Here is a 22599-nt window from a genome sequence, read left to right on the forward strand (position 1 = left end):
CTGGAGGAGAAAGTGAAGCTGGTGACCTGGCACAGCCCTCCCTTACTTAACTCCAGTTCACTTGGGTGTCATGGCATCCTCTTCCTGATGCCAGGGTCCTCTTTGAGAATGAAGGAAGAACAATATCCATTTAAACCTTCTTGTGTTGTGCTCTATAACCCTCATTTCTGCCATTGTTCCCCAAGTCCCCAGGTGCTGCTGTCAGACTCTAAGTCTTTATCCCAGTGGCTGGGGCTCTCACCCTGGTCTGGATCACTTCTGGATCTTGTGGGCCTGGTCTGTTCTAACCGTTTTTTAGCCACCACCAGGCGGTTTGGGTGATTATTGATCAGCAGGGTAGCTGGAGATCTGGCACTGCCAGGCCCCCTTCTCCATGATCTGTTTTGGATAAGGCAGCAGAAAGCCCCTCCAGCACCTCTGACAAGAAGGCCTCATGGACAGGAGGGGCCACAGGGTCACAAGGAGTCCCACAGGACTGGACAGCGGCCCTTGGAGGGAAGGGATAACCCCACGCCGTGAGCTGGGTGGGAATCTCTCGGAAGAAGGAACCCCAAGGGTCAGAGAAGTGGAACCAGGGGGACGTGTGAGTGGACAGAGACCGGGGGGCACCAAGTGAAGGAGGGTCAGGGATCTCAGCCTGGAGACTTTGGCTACCTTAGATGGGCCCTGCCCTGCCAGGACCTTAGGGTGAGGCTGACTGCTAGGACCTGCACCACCCTGCGGGTACCAGCCTGTGCTCTGGCAGACCCAGAGACCCCCGGGTCATGATACAGCGTGGTGAACACTACTAGTACGGGAGCTGCGCTCAATGCCAGGGGCAGAAGTCCCTGCTCCCACGGGGCCAATCTAACGGGGTGTGGGGGAGGTGGAGGGGTGCCAGGGGGCACCGAGGGCAGCGGCATTATCGGGCAGCTGGTGATGGAGTCGAAACCAAGCAGAGTGCCCCGTGGCCCCTGTGCGGGGAGGCGGTGCCCCCTCCGAGGTCCGGGGGGGGTAGCGGTGGCACACCGAACCTCCCCGTGGGGGGCGGGGGGCGGGGCGTGACGCTGGACCCCCACGGAACGCAGGACGGAGGTTCAAGCCTCCAGCCTCAGGCCTAACCACGCTCCCCCGTCACGGACGTCTAGCGCTTAATCCGTGGCCTCTGGAATAAGGAGAGACCGAATAACCGGGCCGGCCCGGCGGGCCACGGAGCGCGTGCCACTTTAATTATTAATCTTCCAGCCAAGGGGACGAGAACTGCCTCCCCCCGGGCGCCTCGGGCCCCACGCCTGCGGCCGGCACCACGCGGGTTCGGATCCCAGCCCGGCCCGCGGCCTCGGGGCCCCACGTGGCCTTCTAGGTCCTCGGGGACGAGGCCAAGGCTTACCGAGGCGGCCTAGAGCTTTCCTCCCGAACCCGAGGTGGGGCTGCGGCCTTTGTCCGCGGCCCCGAACCACTCCCGAGCCCACCCGGAGCGGGGTCCGGGGATTCCTGGAAGGCCCAGGAGGCACGTACGCTCCCCAGGGAAGCCCGGGTGGGGGGAGGGGCCGGCGGTGACGGAGGGACAAGGGGGACCCCCTGAACACCCCAAGGATGCTCCCGCGCGGAAGGAGCGAAGGCGGGGCAGGAGCCGGCAGAGGCGGCGGCCCCGGGTCACGTGACTTCCTCCGGGCCGGTCAGGAGGCCGGGCCCGCCCTCGCGGCGTCACGTGGTCCCCCGGTTGGGAGGAGGGGGAGGCGGTGGGGCCGAGCAGCTCGGCGTCCGCGCTCTGCGCTTGCGCGCTGCCTCGCCTGCGGCTCCCTCACTCCGGCGGCGGCTCGCCTGGTGGCCCTCCTGCGGGGCAGCCTAGGCCCCGAGGTCCGCGGCGATGGGGGTCAGCTGTCCGGTGAGTCCCCGGAGCCGGCTAGGTGACCGCGGGAGGGGCCGGTCCATCCCCCCGGGGGTGCGGGCAGAAGGTCGGGGGGGTGCGGATGCCCCGCCCGCCGCGTACCGAATCCGGGGGGGATGAAGGGCCTCTCCTCCCCTGACCCCCACCCCGCGCTTCCCCGTGGCAGCCGGCCGGGCGGGGCTCGGGGGCGGGGCCGAGGGCTGCGGGGAAATCCCCGCAAACCGCTGCGTGGGGCCCGGGGGCGCGGGCCCGAAACCCCCCCAAGTGACGCGCCCTCCGCGGCGTGGCGGGAAGGCCGCTCCCCGCCCGGACTGGGAGCGGAGCGTGGGTGCGGGCGGCCCGTGCCAGCCGAGATGCCAGCCGGAGGCCGGCCTGCCCGCGCCCGGTGTTACTGCCCCCGGCGGCCCCTCGCCTCGGGCGGCAGACCCGGGCTCCTCACCCTGCGGGCCGCTAAGCCCAGTGCCAGGCCGGGGTCGCGATGGCGGTGACGGGCTGCCCCCTGGCCTGTGCCTGTGTGAGGGGGTGCGGTGGAGGGAGCCCGGCTTGGGGGGTCCCCCCCCCTTGCGGGGTCCTCTGTGTGTGACAGCTGCCGCCCCGGGGGCGCGCTCCGCCGGCGAGGGGAGAGTTCTCCTGCGGGTCTGCTCCCAGGAGGGTTCCGGCGGGCAGCTGGCAGCCCATTCTCGCGGTGCCCAGAGGGCTCAGTTCGTTCTCTCTCGGGCGGCAGCCCTCTGTGTGCCCTGGAGCTGACCCGTGGGGTGTACCATCCTTCCCTCCTCACTTTAAACACCGACAGCGGCCCCTGGGCACCTCCGAAGCCCTCTGGGCTCTCGGGCGCTGGATGGTGCCTGTGCATTAAAGGGTTTCCTGGGGGTACGAAGGTGGTGGTCGGGCTCCTGTCCGAGGCCGCTGACCGCTCCTAATGACCGGCCGGCATCTCCCCGAAAGTCCGCCCGGACCAACGGTGTGGTTCCGGAGCTCCCCACTCTGCCCGCCTGCTCCCCCGGACCTGCCCTCGGGGAACCTTCCCCTCTGTACGGGTTTACCCCTGCCCTGAGCATGTGAGCTCCTTAAGGGGAGGGGCTGCTCTTGTACCTTTGCCCTCCTTTGTGTCTCCCGCACTTCTGGGCCCGGCCTGGGCACGAATCCTTTCCTTGAGGGCGTTTGTTCTGCCAAGTTTGGATTCGGTCAGAAGGCCAAGTTTGGGAAGGTTCCCCACCCCCTCGTAGGCCCCGGGGTAGGTGTGGTGGCTACAAGACAAGGCAGAAGGCAGCCCCTCCCCCGCCCTGAAAGGAGAGGCCGGTGTTACTGGGTCCAGGAATGAAGGTGCAGGAGGATTGGGAGGGCAGGAGGAGGCTAGGCTATGAAGGGCTTCGATCCCTGGAGTTAACTGAGTAGGGGGCGACGTGGCTGGGCCTCTGATGTAGAAGAGTCACTTTGGGAGCTGAATGAGGAATGGATTGGAGGCAGCCAGACTCTCTTCCAGATGCGAGGTGGTGAGGGTGGCAGTGCCAGGAGGGAAAGGGCCGCCTTGGAAAGATGCCATCAGCAGTCTTGTGCGGCAGTTTGGATGTGGTAGGAGGGTGGGGTGCAGAGGATAATCCCTAGATGGCAAGCCTGAGGGGCTGGGAAGGTGGTGGTGTCCTCCACAGCAAGGGGGAAAGAGAAGGAGCCCATTCTGGGACTTATTGAGTTTAAAATGTCTGTTGGACGTTCATTTCAAGATGCCTGAAAGGCAACTGGAGAAGCAATCTCAGAGGTCCCCCAAGAGTTGGAGGCAGGGTGGGTAGATGTGATCATCATCTCCGCAGGGTTGGTCACTGTATCCATGGGAGCGAATCACCCAGTGAAGTAGTGTAGAGGTAGGAGAGAAGAGGGCCCTAGACAGAGAGGATGTAGGAAAGAAGAGTGAGAAGAAGGGGGCAGATAGGAGGAAAATCAGGAGAGTGGGGCTCCAAAAACCTGGAGAAAAGGAAAGAGTGATCAGTGACAGGCTGTGGAGAAGATTGAGAAAAGGCCATTGGACACTGGTAACTTTGAAGAGAACATTTTCAATTGGAAATTGATAAAGTTGGAAGATAGTAAGGGGTTAAAAAGAGAAGAGAATATTAATAATTTATTGTTGTTTCATTGCTTTACATGATTCATGGCCAAATGTATTATTCAGCATTTGGTTTATTAACTTCTTTTTTTCTACAGTTACGTATTACCGTTGTTTACTCCAAAGATTTCAGGACCCTTTTGGTTGTTGAAAATTAATTTTATAGTATCATCTGTTCCCCCTTCTTAATTTTACTGACAAGATTGATTTCTTCTGCTTATGTTCATAGACTGAACCTAGCTGAGTCATACAAGTGTAAGTTCGTTAGGAATAAGAAAGTAAGGAAGGAAACAAGCATTTATTAAACATCTACTACGTGGCAGCCCCTGTAATAAGTCCTTTACAGATATCCCATTTGATCCTCATAACAGCTGGGAGGTAGATGTTTTTATTATCCCCATTTTACAGTTAAGATTATGTGACTTGCCCAGGATCACATAGCTGGTGTCTGAGACTAGATTTGAATTCAGGTCTTCCTGACTCCAGGCATAGTCACTGTACTGGCGAATACCACCGTAATACAGTATATACCTTTGGAACAGATTTTTAATTAGGAAGATTTAATATCCATGCTACATATTTCAAAGAGAATTTCATGGACCTGGGGAAGACTATCAGAAGTCAGGGTCTTGAGTAGTTCACATCCAGTACTGTATATCCTGTTCCTAAGGTCTTCAGAGATCAAACTTGATAGGAAACGAAATCTCTGTAGGCTGTTTGAGGGTTTCACAGAATTCTAATTCTCTGACTCTAGAGTCCGATTTTTTTGAGGTCTGAGGAACTGTGTGCAAGATAGCTATTTATATTTGCATAAAACTGCCAATTCTGTCTTTGTTTTAAAATGTTAGCTGTTCTGTAAACATTGAGTTCCTTTCTATGCAATGTACCGATTAGGGAATAAATTCATCAAGATAATTTTCATATTTGGATATCATCCAGTATTACTTTTTCATCAGATTAATTTTTAACCTGAATTGAATAAATTCCCTTTCTCAATGAATAGTTTAATTTTTTAAAAATCATTTTCCTTATCTGCGGTGAGAAACAGCATTGAGCAAAGTATACAGTCTCTCCTTTTACACATGCTGTGTATGCAACTTTGGATAAGTTTTCTCTTTTAAAAAAATTGTTCATGTTTTTTGTTTTCATATAGCTGAAATTTCCTCCTATATCCTTGCTGCTGCTCCACCACCATCACCATCATTTTAAAAGAACAATAAGGAAAAAAACAGTAAATCCAATCAATTGATTGAAAAAAATCTGTCAGTATATGTAGTGTTATCTGTGGTCTCCCCATCTCTGGAAAATAGTGGGGAGGAGTGTCTTTAAGACCTACCTTGTTCTTTGTAATTTTGCAACATTCCTCTGAGACTGTTGTATTGTAGTGGCTGCTATTTCTATTTACGGTGTTACCATCACTGTGTATATTGGTTTCCTGCTTATTTGACTTTGCATAGATTCACATAATCCTTTCCGTGCTTCTCTATTAATCACATTCATTGTTGTTTCTTACAGTGCGTTAATATTCCATTACATTTATGTACCTCAGATCATTGGGTCATTCCCTTGTTGATGGGCACCTAGTATACTGTGCTTCCAGCGCTCTGTTACCACAAGGAAGTGCTGCTCTGAGTGCTGCTTTGTTATATTTATGAGGGAATCTCTGGGTCCAAAGATACTTTATTCGCATGATTCCAAATTGCTTTCCAAAATATTTGTACCAGTTCGCAGCTTCATGAACACTATATCAGGGTGCCTATCTTTCCACAACCCCTCCAAGAACAGATATTTTGTTACCTTTGTCATTTTGCAAAATACAGATTGCAACTTCAGCGTTTGCCTTACTCTCGTTATTAATCTGAAGTCTAACTTACCCTCTTAGTGTCTTTTAGACTATAAGTGGGTGAGAATAGATGAAAAAATAATCATTTATATGGAGCCTACCCTAACTCTGACCGTAACCCTCATTTCTGCCAGGCACTGTGCTAAAAGCACTTCTTTATAAATTAGTGGTGTAGGTGCTGTTATTGTCCCCTTTTTACATTTGAGGAAATTGAGGCAAGCAGAAATTAAGTGACTTGCCCAGGGTCATACTCTTAAGGGTCTGATGTTGTATTTGAACTCAGCTCTTTATGACTCTGGGTTCGGCACTCTATCCACTGTGCTACCAGCTCCTCTGTAATTTATAGAGACTAATTGGGAGGTTCTTTCTTACATCTATAAAATCACAGGAGGTGCCCTCCTCATCCCCCACCACCCCAAACTAACTGACATGTGGAATGGTAAACTTAAACTTAATTTTTCCCAGTTATAAATTATGTCAGTAAATGAGGAAAAATACTAATCTATATAAAATCTTTTCAAGCAGTGCTTTTGGGGCAGCATTACATAGTATGAGAGAAGGCTTTATGGAGGAGATGTTATTAAACTGGACCTTGATGGAAAAGGAGCTCCGTAAAGACTTGGGTGGGGGAGGGAGGTTAATATAAGCAGTGAAATAATGAAGGCCTGAATTACAATGGTGACCAGTCAGAATGGAAAAGAGGAAATGAAATTGTGCCATGTCATCCTGCCACGCAAACTACAGTGGGTCAAATAGAAATTCCTTTGGCATATAAAGCTTTTCCCAGTCTGGTCCCTTTCTCCCCCGTCAGTCTTATCCATTATTCCATGCTCTCTGTTATACTTACCACTCCTTCCACTGGCTGCTCTCCACGCCTGGAATTCTTTCCCTTCTCACCTTTTGGAGTATCCCTAGTTCTGTGAAAATTCGGTTTAAGTGCCATCTCATACATGAAGCTTTTCTGGATTCTCCCACTCCTAGCTGCTAATGCTGTTCCTCCCCCGAATACTTCATTGTGTATAGTTTGTTGTCTCCTGTTAGCTCCTTAAGGTTAGGGACTATTTATTTCCCTTTTTCTTTACATTCTTAGCATAGTACCTGGCATATAGGAAGTACTTAGAATAGGTACCTGATGATTTCAGATGAATGTGAGAGATTTTATAGAAAACAAGCAGCCAAACTGAGGGGGTAAAAAAGGAAGAGGAAGCCTGAAGAGTCAGGTCAATCCAAATAAAGAAATTGAGAGGATCAAGTGTGAGTGGTGGGAAGGGGCACAGTCATTTTTTGTGTGTTGAGTTTGCAGGACCAGTGAGAATTCAGGTGATGTGTAGCAGACATCAATCTGCAGGACTGGAGAGAGAGTTAGGAATCATCTGCACAGAAGTGACGAGGCTGTGGAAGTAAATGACACTACCAAGAGAGAACTGAGCAAAAAGAAGAGGTCGGTGAAAGACTATTGAGGGGACTTTCCCACATATTTGGTAGGTAAATGGATGAAAAGAAACCAGTAAAGGAGACCAATAATGAGTGTGTCAGAGAAATAATATGAGAACTAGGTAAGAGTAGCAAAGGGTTTGCATTTTGAATTTGTATTTATCCGGTAGTAGGCAGTTCATTGGGTTTGTTTTTTTTTTAATAAATGTATTTTTAGTTTTCAACATTCACTTCTGTAACTTCTAAATTTTCTTCTTCCCCTCTTCAAGATGGTGTGCAATCCAATATAGACTCTACACATACATTCCTATTAAACATTTTCACAATAGTCATGTTGCATAGAAGAATTAGAATGAATGGGAGGAATCATGAGAAAAAAAAACAAAACAATAACAAAAAAAGAAAACAGTCTGCTTTGCCCTGCATTCAGACCCCATATTTCTTCCTCTGGATGTGGATGGCATTTTCCATCATGAGTCCTTTGGAATTGTTTTAGGTCCTTGCATTGCTGAGAAGGGCTAAGTCTATCAAAGTCAGTCATCCAACAATGTGACTGTTACTGTGTACAATGTTCTCCTGGTTCTGCTCACTTCACTCAGCATCTGTTCATAGAAGTCTTTCCAGGATTTTCTGAAGTCCACCTGTTCATCATTTCTTATAGCACAATAATATTATTCCATTACATCATATACCACAACTTGGTTCAGCTATTCTCAAATTGATGGGCATCCCCTCAATTTCCAGTTTCTGGCCACCACAGAAAGAGCTGCTGTAAATATTTTTGTACACGTGGGTCATTTCCCCATTTGTATGATCTCTTTAGCATACAGCCCTAGAAGTGGTATTGCTGGGTCAAAGGGTATGCACATTTTTGTAGCCCTTTAGGCATACTTCCACATTGTTCTCTAGAATAGTTGGATCAGCTTAGGACTCCACCAACAATGAATTAGTGTTCCAACTTTCCCACATCTTCTTCAGCATTTATAATTTTCCTGTTTTGTCATGTTAGCCAATCTGATAGGTGTGATATGGTATCTCAGAGTTGTTTTGATTTGCATTTCTCTAATTAATAGTGATTTGTAGGGCATTTTTTCATATGACTATAGAAAGCTTTACTTTCCTTCTCAGAAAACTTAGGTAGTCCTATGTTGCAGAAAGGTCAAAAGAGGATGTCAAGATTGTTAACATTTTGCAGGCCATATGGATTGGACTGATAAGCAAAAAGAAAAAGAATTGAATCTTTTGTGTGTGCTAGGTCAGTATGTGTGAAGATATGAGCTTAAAAAGTTAAACTAGAGCAAGTTAGTTTTATTAGTAATTGTAAAAAAAAAATTTATAACCTAAAGAAATTGTTATGAATAATATACCATAGGGTTGGATTTAGTGGAACTTATGCATCTTCCTAAAGTATCATGTCTTCACTGGGTTCTTGGTAGTGTCCTAGTTGGGAACAGTATTTTTGGTGTCTTTATAGATATTGTAGTATAGCTAGACTAGTGGAAGTTTGTGTCTCTGGGGTATGGGCTGCACAGTTAATAATAACTCAGACAATATAGTGTTTTAAGATTTGCAAAATGTTTTCCCCAAAACCCTGTGAAGATGTTTCAGGTGTTATCATTTTACAGATGAAGAAACTGAAGCTTCGAGAAGTTAAGGGATTTGCCTATGGCAACAATTATAATAACAGTAGCTAGTATTTATATGGTACTTCCAGGTTTACAATATGCTGTTTATATCAATGTTCTTTCATTTGTCCTTAGAAATTCACTCCCTGCTATGGACTGTATTGATTATATTTGAGACAAATATACCTCTGTGACTAGGCTAACCAGGCTTTTAAAAAAATTCTATTAACCCCTCCTCCTGTGTGCCTTGCATCATGCTAGGGAGACCTCTGCAGCTGGAAGGGGCCAGAGTACAAGTCCATCTTACTGATGAGAAGACAGGTGTAACAAGTGATTTGCCCAAGCAGAGACCTTTACTTTCAGTCAGCATCATTGGTGCTAAGTGTCAGAGGGATGATTTGAATCCATGTCCCCCTGATGCCAGGACTCTCTCCTTTGCGGTGTCTCAGATACTAAGTACCAGATGGAGAATTTGAACCCAGACCCTAATGAATTGTGTTATCAGATAATGTTTTGTTATTAGGGCTGTTTATATAGTTTAAGTTCCTTGATGGCAGGAACTGCCTTTTTTTTCTTACAGATCAGTTCTGAGAATATCCAGCTTCATGTTATTGTTAAGAAGCATAATTAGGATGGGTGCATATCCTGTTGTAGTCACATGTAATTTATTCATTATCCATTTATCAGCAGGAATTTATTAAGTGCTCACTGTATGCTTGACCTTGTACTAGGTGCTGGAGATGGAAAGAAAGGCAAAGACATAGAAAGAGTGCCCGTCCTTAAGGAACTTAGGTACCAATGGTGGAGAAAACATGTAAAGAAATGGGTACATAGAGGGGAAAGAGTAGAAAACCTCCTACATGTCTTTCCCTTATGTTGTCAGCAGTCAGTGATAGAATCCTCTTCTACATTTCTGTATTTGAGGCTCAGAGAAGGCTGGGAGTCAGGAATACTTGGTTTCCAATCTTGTCTGTGGCACTTAACTACCTTTTGGATATGGCCAGATCACAGACTTGATTTCCTCAGCTCTAAAATGGAAGAGATACCTGCCACACTGACTTCCAAGCACTGTTATGAAGCTCAAATGAGATCGTTTATGTGAAGCACTTTGTAACCTTTAAGATGTTATAGAAATGTCAGCTACTACTGACATGTGCCATTATAAGATTATTTCAAGTGATGCCAGAGTTGTTCATCTCCTTGAACATGTCATAAAATAAGAATTTTTGAGCTCAGAGAGACCTCTAAGAACATCTAGTCCAGGGGTTTTTAACCTTTTTTATGTTATGATCATCTTTGGCAGTCTGATGAAATCTGCAGACCTCTTCTTAAAATGATGCTTTTAACAAATTAGGGGAGCAAGGAAGATCTATCTGTCAGATTTATGGAGAATGGAGGAATTTATGATCAGACAAGACAGAGAACATTATTACATGCAAAATGAATAGTTTTGATTACATTTAGAAAAGTTTTTGCAGAAACAAAGCCAATGCAACCAAGATTAGGAGGAGAGCAGAAAACTGGGAAAGAATTTTTACAACTGGTATTTCTGATAAAAGGCCTCATTTCTAAAATATATAGAGAACTGAGTCAAATTTACAAGAATAAAAGTCATTCCCCAATATTTAAATGGTCAAGGGATTTGAATAGGCAGTTTTCAGAGGAAGATATTAAAGCTGTCTGTAGTCATGAAAAAACATCATACCTATTCAGAGTGGCTAACATGACAAAACAGGAAAATTTTAAATGCTGAAGAAGATGTGAGAAAGTTGGAACACTAATTCATTGTTGGAGTTGTGAGCTAATCCAACCATTCTGGAGAGCAATTTGGAAGTATGCCCAAAGAACTATAAAAATGTGCATACCCTTTGACCCAGCAATACCACTTCTAGGGCTGTATGCTAAAGAGATCATACAAATGGGGAAATGACCCACGTGTACAAAAATATTTACAGCAGCTCTTTCTGTGGTGGCCAGAAACTGGAAATTGAGGGGATGCCCATCAATTTGAGAATAGCTGAACCAAGTTGTGGTATATGATGTAATGGAATAATATTATTGTGCTATAAGAAATGATGAACAGGTGGACTTCAGAAAATCCTGGAAAGACTTCTATGAACAGATGCTGAGTGAAGTGAGCAGAACCAGGAGAACATTGTACACAGTAACAGTCACATTGTTGGATGACTGACTTTGATAGACTTAGCCCTTCTCAGCAATGCAAGGACCTAAAACAATTCCAAAGGACTCATGATGGAAAATGCCATCCACATCCAGAGAAAGAAATATGGGGTCTGAATGCAGAGCAAAGCAGACTGTTTTCTTTTTTTGTTGTTGTTTTGTTTGTTTTCTTTCTCATAATTCCTCCCATTCGTTCTAATTCTTCTATACAATATGACTAATTTGAAAATAGGTTTAATAGGAATGTATATGTAGAGCCTATATCAGATTGCATGCTGTCTTGGGTAGGGAAGGGGAGAAAATTTAAAACTTAACAAAGAGAATGTTGAAAACTAAAAGTAAGTTAACTTTAAAAAAGTGAAATGATGTTTTTAAATGCATAAAATGGAATCCATAGGATTACAAAGAAAAATCAATTATATTGAAATGCAGTTATCAGAATATTTTTTTAATGGACCTCAGGTTAAGAAGCCCAGATTTAGTTTATTCATTCCACCAAATCTGCTGTCTTTTAAGGACTATAAAAAAGAGACTTCATTAATATTTTAGATCCAAAGTGCAAGAGGATCTTGAGATTCTTCTAGTCTTCCCTTCTCCCCTAAATGAGAAAATTGAGGCCCAGGAAGATGAAATTACTTATACAAGTTGTTTTTCAGTGATTTTTCAATCTTGTTTGACTCTTCATGACAGCATTTGGGGTTTTCTTGGCAGAGGTACTGGAGTGGTTTGCGATTTCCTGCTCCAGCTCATTTTACATTCTGAGACAAATAGGGTTAAGTGACTTTCCCAGGGTCACACAGGTAGTAAGTTCCTGAGGCCACATTTGAACTCAGGAAAATAAGTTGTCCTGACTCCAGACCCAGCACTATGTCCATTGTACCACCTTGCTGCCCCAGACAGCTATTAGCAGAACTGAGACTCAAGTTCTCTCGACTCCAAGATCTAGTTGTTTTTTTTTTTTTTTTTTACCACTATGGCACATCACTATTTCTTGGTATAGTCACTTGATAAATGTCTGTTGGTCAAATATGTTGGTCTTAAGAATTTTAAAACTACATTCTTTGGTTAGTGGCACCAAGATGAACCCCAGCACTCCCAGCCACCCTATGGGCTCATTCTACGTGGGGGATCTACACCATAAGGTGACCAAGGCAACACTCCACAATAATTTCAGCCTGGACAGGCCCGTCCTCTTTATCTGGGTTTGCAAGCAATATGATTACTCACGACTTGTTAAGCTATGTCAACTTTCAGCAGCCGACAGACACTGAACACTCATAGTTACAATGAATTTTAATGTCTTTATGGGCATGCCATTGCATATCTTGTGGTCTCAGTGTGATATATCACTGTGTAAAAGTTGCGTGGGCAACATAGTCACCAAAATTTTTGATAAATCCATTGATAATAAAGGATCATATGGTACATCTGTGTTTTGGAAACATCCTTTCTTGTAAGGGGTACGTGATGAAAATGAGTCAAAGGACTATGGGATTTAAACACTTTTGAGACACAAGAAGCTGCTAAAAGAGTGAGAAAATGAAAGGAATGTTTCTTAATGATCGCAGAGTTGCTGTAAGTTTAAATCCATAAAGAAAGCTAAGCAGAAATTGAAGGTAGAACTAAAGAGTTCACCAGTGTTTACACCAAAAATTTTGGCATGGACATGCATGATAAAACACTTAAGGAGCTCTTTGACAAGTTTGGGCCTGCATTACGTGTAAAAGTAATGATTAATGGAAGTGGAAAATCCAAAAGTTTTGGCTTCATGAGCTTTGAAAGACATGAAGATGCACATAAAGCTGTAGATGAAATGAATGGAAAAGAATTGAATGGATGATAAATTTATGTTGGCTGAGCTTGAAAAAAAGTGGAACACAGATAGAACTCAAGCACAAATTTGAACAAATGAAGCTGAATAGGATCACCAGATACCAGGGTGTTAACCTGTATGTGAAAAATCTTGGTGATAGTGTCTTTGAAAATAACTCACTTTTTGGTACAAGGACTAGTGCAAAGGTGGTGGTGGAAGGTGACCACATCAAAGGTGTTTTGGCTTTGTATGTTTCTTTTCACCAGAGGAAGCCACAGTCACAGAAATGAATGGCAGTACTGTTACCACTAAGTCATTGTATGTAGTTTTAGCCCAGGCAAAGAGGAGCAAATGACAAGTGTACAAGGTGTGCCCAACCCTGTAATCAACCCCTATTAGCCTATTTCATGTTACTTCGTGGGAGCTGTTCCTCAGACTCAGAAGTGTGCTGCATGCTGGCTTACTAGCTGAATTGCTGTACTCAGATCAAGTCCTTGTTGGACTGCTCAGACTGCTAGACCTCATGCCCAGTGTTACCCACTCAGCAGCACCTCGGCCACCATTTAGTACAATGAAACCAACTTTTTCAGAGTTTCCTTAAGTGATGCAAACGCATCAACTAATGTGATGGGCCCACATTCCACCAGCTGGTGCTGCTGCAGCTCCTCCTGCTGTCTGCACAGTTCCACAGTTTTAAGTATGCTGCACATGTTCACAATCCTTAGTAGCATCTTCCTGCACAACCATGCAGCAGCCTGGTAGTCATGTGCAAGGTCAGGAACTTTTCACTGCTGCTCTGTTGGCATCCATTCCTCTTCAAGAGCAAAAGCAGTTATTGGCTTTTTCCATTCATTCAGGCCATGCTCCGTGCTCTGAACAGTAAGACCTTGGCATGTTACTAGAAACTCACAACTCTGAGCTTCTTCTCTCCATTCTAAGGTTGATGAAGCCATAGCCACACTGCAAGCACATCAAGCTAAAGAATACTGCCACTGGCATTCCAGCTGTTTAAAAGAAAAGATCAGGGACCATGAAATGGAACCTCTGCTTCATTGAAGAAAAATACCTAAGCATCAAAAAAAACTTAAGTGTTAGAAAAAAATTGCAAAATAAAAAAAAGAAACTTGAAAAAAAAAGACCCTAACACAAATTTCAGTCTTGTTTGATGTATTGATGGTTTTTGTGATTTTTTTTTTGATCTTTTAAAAAAGATATTCTTTGTTATATGGGATGAACTCTCTTAAAGAGGGAAAACAGATGGATACTGGGAGAAATTTTTGCGATGTAAAAACAAACCATCAACAAAAACTTTTATGTTAATTTATAGTAATCTTCCATCTAGAAACAGACTTTCAACTGTTCAAATATTTTAATCTAATTTTTACCAAATCAAGAACTAACAGAGAAAAAATATTTTAAAGAAAATTAACAGCCATTTTAAGGCAAAATGGGAAATATTATCCATAATGACCCAGTAAAAACAATACTTGTTAGAGGAAATAAGTATGCCTTCCATTCCTGTGTTAAGACCATACAAAATTCCTAACTAGGTGCAACTGCTTAGACAGCTTTTAAAAGTTTTCCTTTGATTATTAAGCCAGGCATAAAATAAAACAGCTTATACTTGCAAAAGGTATTTACTATTGAGGATGTTCAACATGAAGTCCTAATTGGAAGGATTCCCTATAAATAGTGAGGTTTTCTAGATGCTTTTGAATCCCAGGATAATTTTACGACTTTCTCAATGAAACTTAGTCATTGGCCTTTTATATTTTGACTTTTACTCTGACTGGTTCATGGTTTAATTATGCAAAAACGATTCTGAAATAATTCCTAAGTTAGTGGCCTGTATATTGACAGTAAATTTTATGTGTAATAATGTTTGTTGCTCTCAGTGTCTAGCACTTTCCCACTGTCTTAAAGAAAGTATGCAGGAGCAGCTAGGTGGCTCAGAGCAACAGCCCTGCAGTGTGGAGGACCTGAGTTCAAATATGGCCTCAGACACTTGGTAGCTATGTGACCCTGATTGCCCCCCAAAAAAGAAAAGCATGCACAATTACACAGGATTGAAGCTTCTGAGTTGTCTGTGAGACTGCCTGCCTTCTCCCCCTCCCTATGCTCATCTTCACATTAAAAGTTGAAGTGTCCATTTCTGGAGGATCTGATCAGGTTCGTAATAGGGTTCTTCTACCACTTCATTCTCCAGAATAGATGCTAGTGTACAAACTACAGTTAACTTGATGGTGGTCTTTTTTTTTTTTTTTTTTGCTGTGCCCACAATGAGGTAATGGAGGTTTATCTCATTGATGTTTCTTTTGGAAGCAACTCCTTTATTTTCTCTTCTAGGGGAACCTGTGAGCCATTCTTCCATCCAACTGTGACTTCCTTATATCTTCTGATATATTGAGAATGTTGATGTGGCTCATTCCTGTAGATCTCTCCTTGAGTACTAACTGTTAGTACTTAGAAGTAGTCTCAAAAATTTGCTTGTTTCTTTTGTCCCCTTTTCTTTCACTTCCAGAAAGCCATCCTTTATCCTGACAAGTCTAACTCAACTTTTACTATGAACCTTCTCTCTGCTTAACATTTGATACATTATTTTCCTGTATATTCTTTCAGAATGTTTTCTAAGTGTTCCAAATGACTTTCATGTGAATATTATATTGCTCTAGCTACTGTAATTTCTTGGAAGACAGAAACCTTATGTTTCCTTTCATCCTAGCATTGGGGACCTTGGTTAACATCTAGGCTAATGCCTTCCTTTTATAGATGAGAAAACAGATTAAACTTGGAATGTTCTCCCTTCTCTGCTCCCTCACCAACCTCTGTAGCTTCTTTGAAGTTCCAGCTAAAATTCTGCTTGTTACAGGAAGCCTTCTCCAACCCCTTTTATTTCTAGTGCCTTTCCTTTTTAATTATTTACTTTTTATCCTGTAGCAACTGAGTGATGCAGTGGATAGAGCATGGGGCTGGGAATCAGGATGCCTCATCTTCAGGAATTTGACTCTGTTTGTCTTACTTTCCCATCTGTAAAATGAGTTGGAGAAGGAAGTTTCTTTGCCAAGAAAACAGCAAGTGAGGTCATGTTTATCCTTGTATGTCTTTGTTTGCACATTGGCTTCCCCATTTGATTGTAAGCTCTTTGAGGGCAGAGACTTGCTGCCTCTTTTTGTATCCCCAGCACTTAGAGCACAATACCAGGTAGAGTAGGCTTTTAATCAATGTCTATTGATTTGATTAATTGTCCAAGATCTCAGAGCTGGGACAGTGGTTTCCCGAATGCTTCATTCTGCTTCCCTCCCTGTATACCCAGTCTTTATTCTTTGCCCTGAATGCTTACTAAAGAGAGTAACAGGAATGTGAAATGGAAAGAAAATTTTCGTAAGCTTGATTTTCTTCCAAGAATTTCTCATATCTTTAGATAGTGATCTCTTAGATCAGTTTTTAAGTCATCCAAAGTTTTTCTCCCATTGGAATCTGTAATTTAGAACTCTGCAATTAGAAGAGTGATTTTTAAAGGGTTTAAGTATTCTTTAGTGAATAATATTAATAATATAATAATATAATATAAGCCCCAAAATGAACATGATTCACAGAGCCGTCCTTAATAGATACTAGTTGTCCAGTGCAACGTGGGACAAATCTCACTATATCCTATGTTCTGTTTCATTATCCTTTGAGTGAAAATTTTTATTCTGTGAAAGCAGATTAAAATAAAAGAAGAAAAATGACTCATAAAGAGGAGTTATGTTGGGGGTGGGGTGTAGATTTTTTGAAGTTTACTTTTTAAAAACTAGCAGCTAGTAAAGCTACCACTTCCCCTTCCCTCCTCCCAGCTACTTTTCTGGTCACCTCTTTGTCTCTAATGCTATTAAAATAAATTATTGAGATATTTATTAAATGAAAAGCAGATTTGGTGTGTTTGATTTAGTTCCCAGGATTGTAACTCATGTTCTTGTCTTTAGATTGAGATATCTTATCTTAGTTACATTGAGTTATCTTTTGAGAACTTAATCCAAATTGATAAAAATCCTATATGGGCCGGATAGACTGATGTGATACGTTCCAGTTCTAGGCATTGTGTTGTTGTTCTCTATAATAATCTATTTGATACATTGGAACTTGTGACAGATTAAGGGAGCAAATTGGCTGTCGTCCCAAATTTAGGAAATAGTTTGAATTCTGAGAACAGATTTCGGGACCAGAATATATTTACAAGCTCACTGACATGCCGTGTCCTTTTGTAGGTAAAAAAAGTCCCCATATGAAGAAGCAGCACTTTGTTCAATATGATGGATTCAGAAGCTCACGAAAAGAGGCGAAAAATCCTGTCTCCTCCACATCAGGATCTACCACCTCACACCGTTAATGATTTTAAGCATTACCTTTGTGGCTGCTGTGCAGCCTTTAACAACATAGCAATCACATATCCCATTCAGAAGATCCTTTTTCGGCAACAATTATATGGACTCAAAACTCGAGGTGCAATACTTCAGTTACAGAAGGAGGGATTGCGAAATTTGTACAGAGGAATTCTGCCTCCATTAATGCAGAAGACGACAACGTTAGCACTTATGTTTGGTCTCTATGAAGATTTCTCTTCCATTCTCCACCAGCATATGAGTTCTCCTGAAATTGTGACTCGAAGTGCAGCAGCTGTTCTGGCTGGTGCGACAGAGGCACTTCTTACACCTCTGGAACGTGTGCAGACACTACTGCAGGACAACAAGCACCAAGATAAATTTACAAACACTTATCATGCTCTTAAGGCTTTGAGGTCCTATGGAATTGGAGAATATTATCGAGGTTTGATACCCATTCTTTTCCGCAACGGACTCAGCAACGTGCTGTTTTTTGGCCTCCGTGGACCCATCAAGGAACATCTGCCTGAAGCAAACTCTTGTAGCGCGCACTTGATTGATGATTTTATCAGTGGAGGTCTGTTAGGTGCCATGTTGGGATTCTTGTTTTTTCCAGTGAATGTTGTCAAAACTCGAATGCAGTCTCAGATTGGTGGGGAATTTCAGTCTTTCCCTAAGGTTTTTGCAAAAATCTGGCTAGAGCGTAATGGGAAATTGACACATCTTTTCAGAGGTGCCCATCTGAATTACCACCGATCTCTCATATCCTGGGGTATAATCAATGCAACTTATGAGTTCATGTTAAAGCTTTTATGAAAGATGTCAGTAAGTCCCAATAATAAGCTCAGTCGAACTTCCCAGAAGGCTTCAGTTATACCCTGGTTATTAACAGGCATTATTATAATGGTGTCATAAGTCAAATTGAGCAAGATGAAATATGAGCAAAATGATTTTTCTTTGGGATAAAAATGAGAATAAAGGTTTATGGGTAGGAAAGTGAAAATTATTTTTATCAGTACTTGCTAGGTCTAGACTTTTGTTATCATTAATTACCATCAGTATTGATGGAAAGGTTCAAAGTCTAAGAAGTGATTTTTTTTTTAAATAAATTCTTTGAACCATCTATATTAAAATTTGAGCTGCCACGAACAGCTGGAGAAAAGAGCCCTAGTGTCCCTAGATTTCTCATGTCTTTTTGTGTTTTACTCTTGTTTGCTCTCTAGAGCTGTAGAAAAAGGTCTTTAGTTGTATGAGGTTGAGTCAGCGAGGAAAGCAAATTAGAGAAGAAGCTCTGTTAGATATGGGCTTCTTGTGAAAAACTGCCTACCTTCATCGTAAAGCCAAATGTGTGCAGCTACCAAAGCTGTGTTGCTCTGAAGTCACTTAGGAGTTTATTTGTGGTGATGAAACTGAGCAACTTTTATTCACAAAATAATATTGTGTTCTGAAAAACTCAGAACTTTAAATTAGCAATTACAATCTCCAGTGTTCATTTCTAGATGTAATTCTCTTATTTAATCGATCCAAGATTTATGTTGAACCCTTCTTGAATAACTTCAGATGTTGATTTATCCTGTTTAAAGTTAAATTTCATCACAAAAATGAGGAAACTTGAATCTGTTAGTTTGTCCTTTGAAACAAAAATTTTCATTCCATTTTCATATGACATAGAACTGTATTTCATTTAATTAGTGCTTCATCAGCAAAGATGTGTTTTTCCTTGCATAGTTAGGTAACTTGAAATTCTACTAACTCTTTCTCTACAGCCCTCCTTCCTCCCTCCCCTGCACCACCTTAAAAAGAAGCAGCCTTTTTTAGTTGTTACTTCATCTCCAACTCTGGTGTATGTCCTGGCTTTGTAAAAGTTCATTATTTTGTAGTCTACGCTTTTCCCAGTTTCTGAACATAAGAAAAAAACCTGAACTCTTGCTTTCTATTAGATTAGCTGATTTTTGCATTCACATATTAAATTTGTGTTGGGACCCAAATTTCAGCTTATCTGCATAAACTGTAAAATTCAACCAAGTCTTAAGCTCCTGAGTAAGACTTTGGAATTTTAGCAGTTGATACATATCTTGACAGCTAGTAGCTAAACAAGTTGGAAATACCATTTACTGAAGAAATGGGGTTTAAACCTTTTTTTTCCAGGTAAATAATGTGATTGTAAAATCAAACACATATCTTGAGAAAATTATTTTACCTAGAAGAGCTACTCAATATTTAACCAAAATCGATTGGTTTCAGATATCTTACACACTGAAATCAATGACTTTTCAACTTAAAGAGAACTGCTGCCTCCTTTTTTATAGGAATGATAAATGGATGCTGTACAGCAGTTCACTGCCCTGACCTTGCCATTCACATGTTTTAATCATCTATGAGAATCGTGCTTAAAATCAAGGCTCTGACAAGTGACATTTCCTAAGTTTTGCATGGGATTACTTAGTGAAAAGTAAATGCAGCATATGACTAGTTGGACTAGTGAGTCTGACATCTTCAGCTGTATTAGATGAAAATCCAGCAAACACCATTTTTAAAAATTGCTTTATATAACAGCATTAGCAGCCTAAAGTGGCCCCATTTTGTTATGCTGGAAATGAAAAGGCGTCTTATAAATTGGCATTAAGGATATTATTAACACTATTCAGGGCTGTTACCATTTTGAATCACACATCTGTGTATGACAGTTTAAATGTTAATAAATGGAAAATGATGTGAGCAAATGGAGTGGAACTTTTCAGAGTTTAAATTTTTAAAAAAATATACAAGGTAGGCCTTGACTTTGGTCATTTTTCAGACAAAAACCTTTGGAAATATTCCCCAATACACTTACGTATGCATGCACTGTAAATTATTTCCTCCGCCACTGTACCTTGTTCTACTGAAGTGATTGTATTATCTTTATTCCATATTGACCTCCTTCTGTGTTTACACTCCAGTTGTAGAAGTTGTGTTATTATGCACTTTTGTAGACTATAAATGAAATTAGAAGTTGGGGAAAATGCCTAGTTTTCCCGCTCTAAAAATGTGTTTAGTTTTGCTTTGTTCTTTTTTTTTTAAATAAACAAATTGGCTCATGAAATGATGTATTGAATGCTCTTAACTCCTAAGCTATTTTGGATTTCCTTGTCAGTTTTCTACAGCACGTGAAAACCAGAATAAACATGTATAAATGAAGATTTTGCATCACATTTAGACATCTTAAATTTGACAAAAGATGGAATAATACCTGCGTGGATCGTTTAGCCATCTGCTTTGTTATGGACTTTAAAAGAAGTAATAGTGGGCTAGGCAAGAAGCGTTAAATCACTGAATTTTCAACTTCAGTGTAACTGGCTTGCTGTAAGACTTGTGAAAAGGTAAACTTTGAAAGTCATCTTTGTGTCACCTTACTGTTTCTGTGAATATGAGGGTGCTTTTGGTTTCGCCTTTTAATTGTTTGGCTTTGTTTCTAAGCTTCCAGGAAGAAGTTAGGGTTTTGTATGCAGTCCTAAGAAAAACACAGCCTTCATATGTTAACAACTTCTATTGCATCTCTACTTATTTTATTTACAGGTGGCAAGAAAAATAGCTTTTCTCATTTGTCAACATTCATCTTAGCTAAGATTGTACAAACCATGTAATTTATATATATATATATATATAGAGAGAGAGAGAGAGAGAGAGAGAGAGAGAGAGAACAGTGCTGTCAAATGGGATCATGTGGATGGAGAACTGAAATTCCTCAGTTTAGATTACTATAGTAATGCTTATTTTACATTGCAGCAGGTATGTGTAAGAAAAAGAACGGGCGTATTAGTAAAACTGGGCCTCATGGTAAACCAGTCATGTTTACAAAGCATGTCCAGTAAAGGTGGAACTATGTACTGTGTGGTACTCAGTCATGAAGTAAAATTTGTAGTAAAAGGGAATGGGGAAAGCACTTGGATCCAGTTTTGCTTTTTAAACTTCAATAAAAGGTATCTCCATTTGTTTTCTGATGAAGAAAAAAATGTTATGTATGTTTTAGGAACTTGAAATATCTCTCTAATCTTAAAGATTAAATTTCTTGTTTTTAAATTCTGTCCTTTGCTTATTTAAAATACCCCAAATTGAATACTTGGTGGATAGCATGCCCAGTTGCATTAAAACTTTTCATTTGATATATAGAATTTATTGATTTCATGAATTTATAAATGAAGCCTGTTAAAATGTCTGATTGGTTTTTTGTTAATATTTGGTGTATTATATTTGTCAGTCTCCTGTTGGTGCATTATTCTTTGACCCATTTTTTTCCGGGTCAACTGACATAATTATATAAACTTTCAGATTATTTTGAATTACATCGAGGCTGTGGATCCTTTGCCATATCATTTGGGTATCTTAACCTAAATCAACTTTTTATCATCACATTAGCTGTAATACTTTTCCATTTTCTCTTTCCATGCTCTTCCTTATAGAACTTTCCACTCATGTTAACTGGTCATGGTGCTGCCTTCTCCATGTTTTTGGTAGTATGTGCCAAAGTATTACCTTAAGACCTTGAAGTGTAGTCAGACTCTCCTTTAGGTTAATTTCCACAACTTTCCTACTGTAAGCACTAAAACGTTTACAATTGTTGGAACGTATTAAATGGTTATCCACTTTCTTAAATAGAAGATAGTGGATGGAATTAACTTATTTTTGAGGGCCAGGTCATCGTTGTTGTGGCCTGTGCTGTGATACAGGTCTTGTATACTCAAACCTACATCATAGCCCTTAACCATTGTGCTTTTTGTGAGTTCTCTCTTTTTGATCATTTTTGACTGCTCCATTGTTTTCAGCTATCACTTCAGCATTCTATAACTTGGGCACCTGGGAAACCATATAACCAGGTTTAATTCCAGACAAATTAGAAGTTAGCTCCAAGCAAGTACCTGAGGAGTTCTCAGATGAGTAAAGCTTTAATGTAATAAGTCTGACCAGGCAACAAATAGCACATGTTAACCAAGCCCTGTTTGGCTGTGTTCTGTGTATAGACTACTGGCTCCTTTATAGGAATGATGAAATGGATGTAGAGCCACTACATGTCCTGTCCTTGACATTCAAATAAATGTTTTAATACTGTATGTGAACCAGGCATAAAATCCAGACCTTGGCAGGTCATCATTTATGAACAGCTGCACAATCTGCAAAGGATATGACATTCTTGCATAAAGGATGAAAATCTAGTGAACACTTTTTTAAAAATTGCTTTATAATAGTAATATCATCAATGCAGCTCAGTCTTGTCATGCTAGAAATGAAAAGGTATCTCACAAACTAGCACAGTCTATTGTGAGTATTGTTTGGAGTTAGATGCTAACATTTGAAGTTGCCACTTAAATGAATTATTTGTATGGAGTGGTTAAAACAA

The 22599-nt window shown here is 41.8% G+C and overlaps 1 protein-coding gene and 1 pseudogene across 3 annotated transcripts; both read left to right on the forward strand.

Annotated features, from left to right (window-relative positions):
- Nucleotides 1-1743: 1743 nt before the first annotated feature.
- SLC25A51 (solute carrier family 25 member 51) lies at nucleotides 1744-20307 on the forward strand. Of its 3 annotated transcripts, none has more exons than XM_072596738.1 (3): nucleotides 1782-1867; nucleotides 7115-7292; nucleotides 17112-20307. In XM_072596738.1, exon 3 carries the CDS (start codon nucleotides 17154-17156, stop codon nucleotides 18039-18041), a length of 888 nt encoding a protein of 295 aa, XP_072452839.1. In that variant the 5' UTR covers nucleotides 1782-1867; nucleotides 7115-7292; nucleotides 17112-17153; the 3' UTR covers nucleotides 18042-20307. The 3 variants fall into 3 exon arrangements, with proteins under 3 accessions (XP_072452842.1, XP_072452839.1, XP_072452840.1); XM_072596739.1 differs by having other exon boundaries at nucleotides 7115-7252; XM_072596741.1 differs by lacking the exon at nucleotides 7115-7292 and having other exon boundaries at nucleotides 1744-1867.
- On the forward strand, nucleotides 7302-15941 carry LOC140496671 (polyadenylate-binding protein 1 pseudogene; annotated as a pseudogene).
- Nucleotides 20308-22599: the final 2292 nt, after the last annotated feature.

Source organism: Notamacropus eugenii, chromosome 3 (genome assembly GCF_028372415.1).
Source record: "Notamacropus eugenii isolate mMacEug1 chromosome 3, mMacEug1.pri_v2, whole genome shotgun sequence".
Lineage (NCBI taxonomy): Eukaryota > Metazoa > Chordata > Mammalia > Diprotodontia > Macropodidae > Notamacropus > Notamacropus eugenii.

Excerpts from the sequence above, each read along its gene's own strand:
- SLC25A51 (XM_072596741.1), top strand. The coding sequence starts at position 17,154 with ATGATGGATTCAGAAGCTCACGAAAAGAGGCGAAAAATCCTGTCTCCT.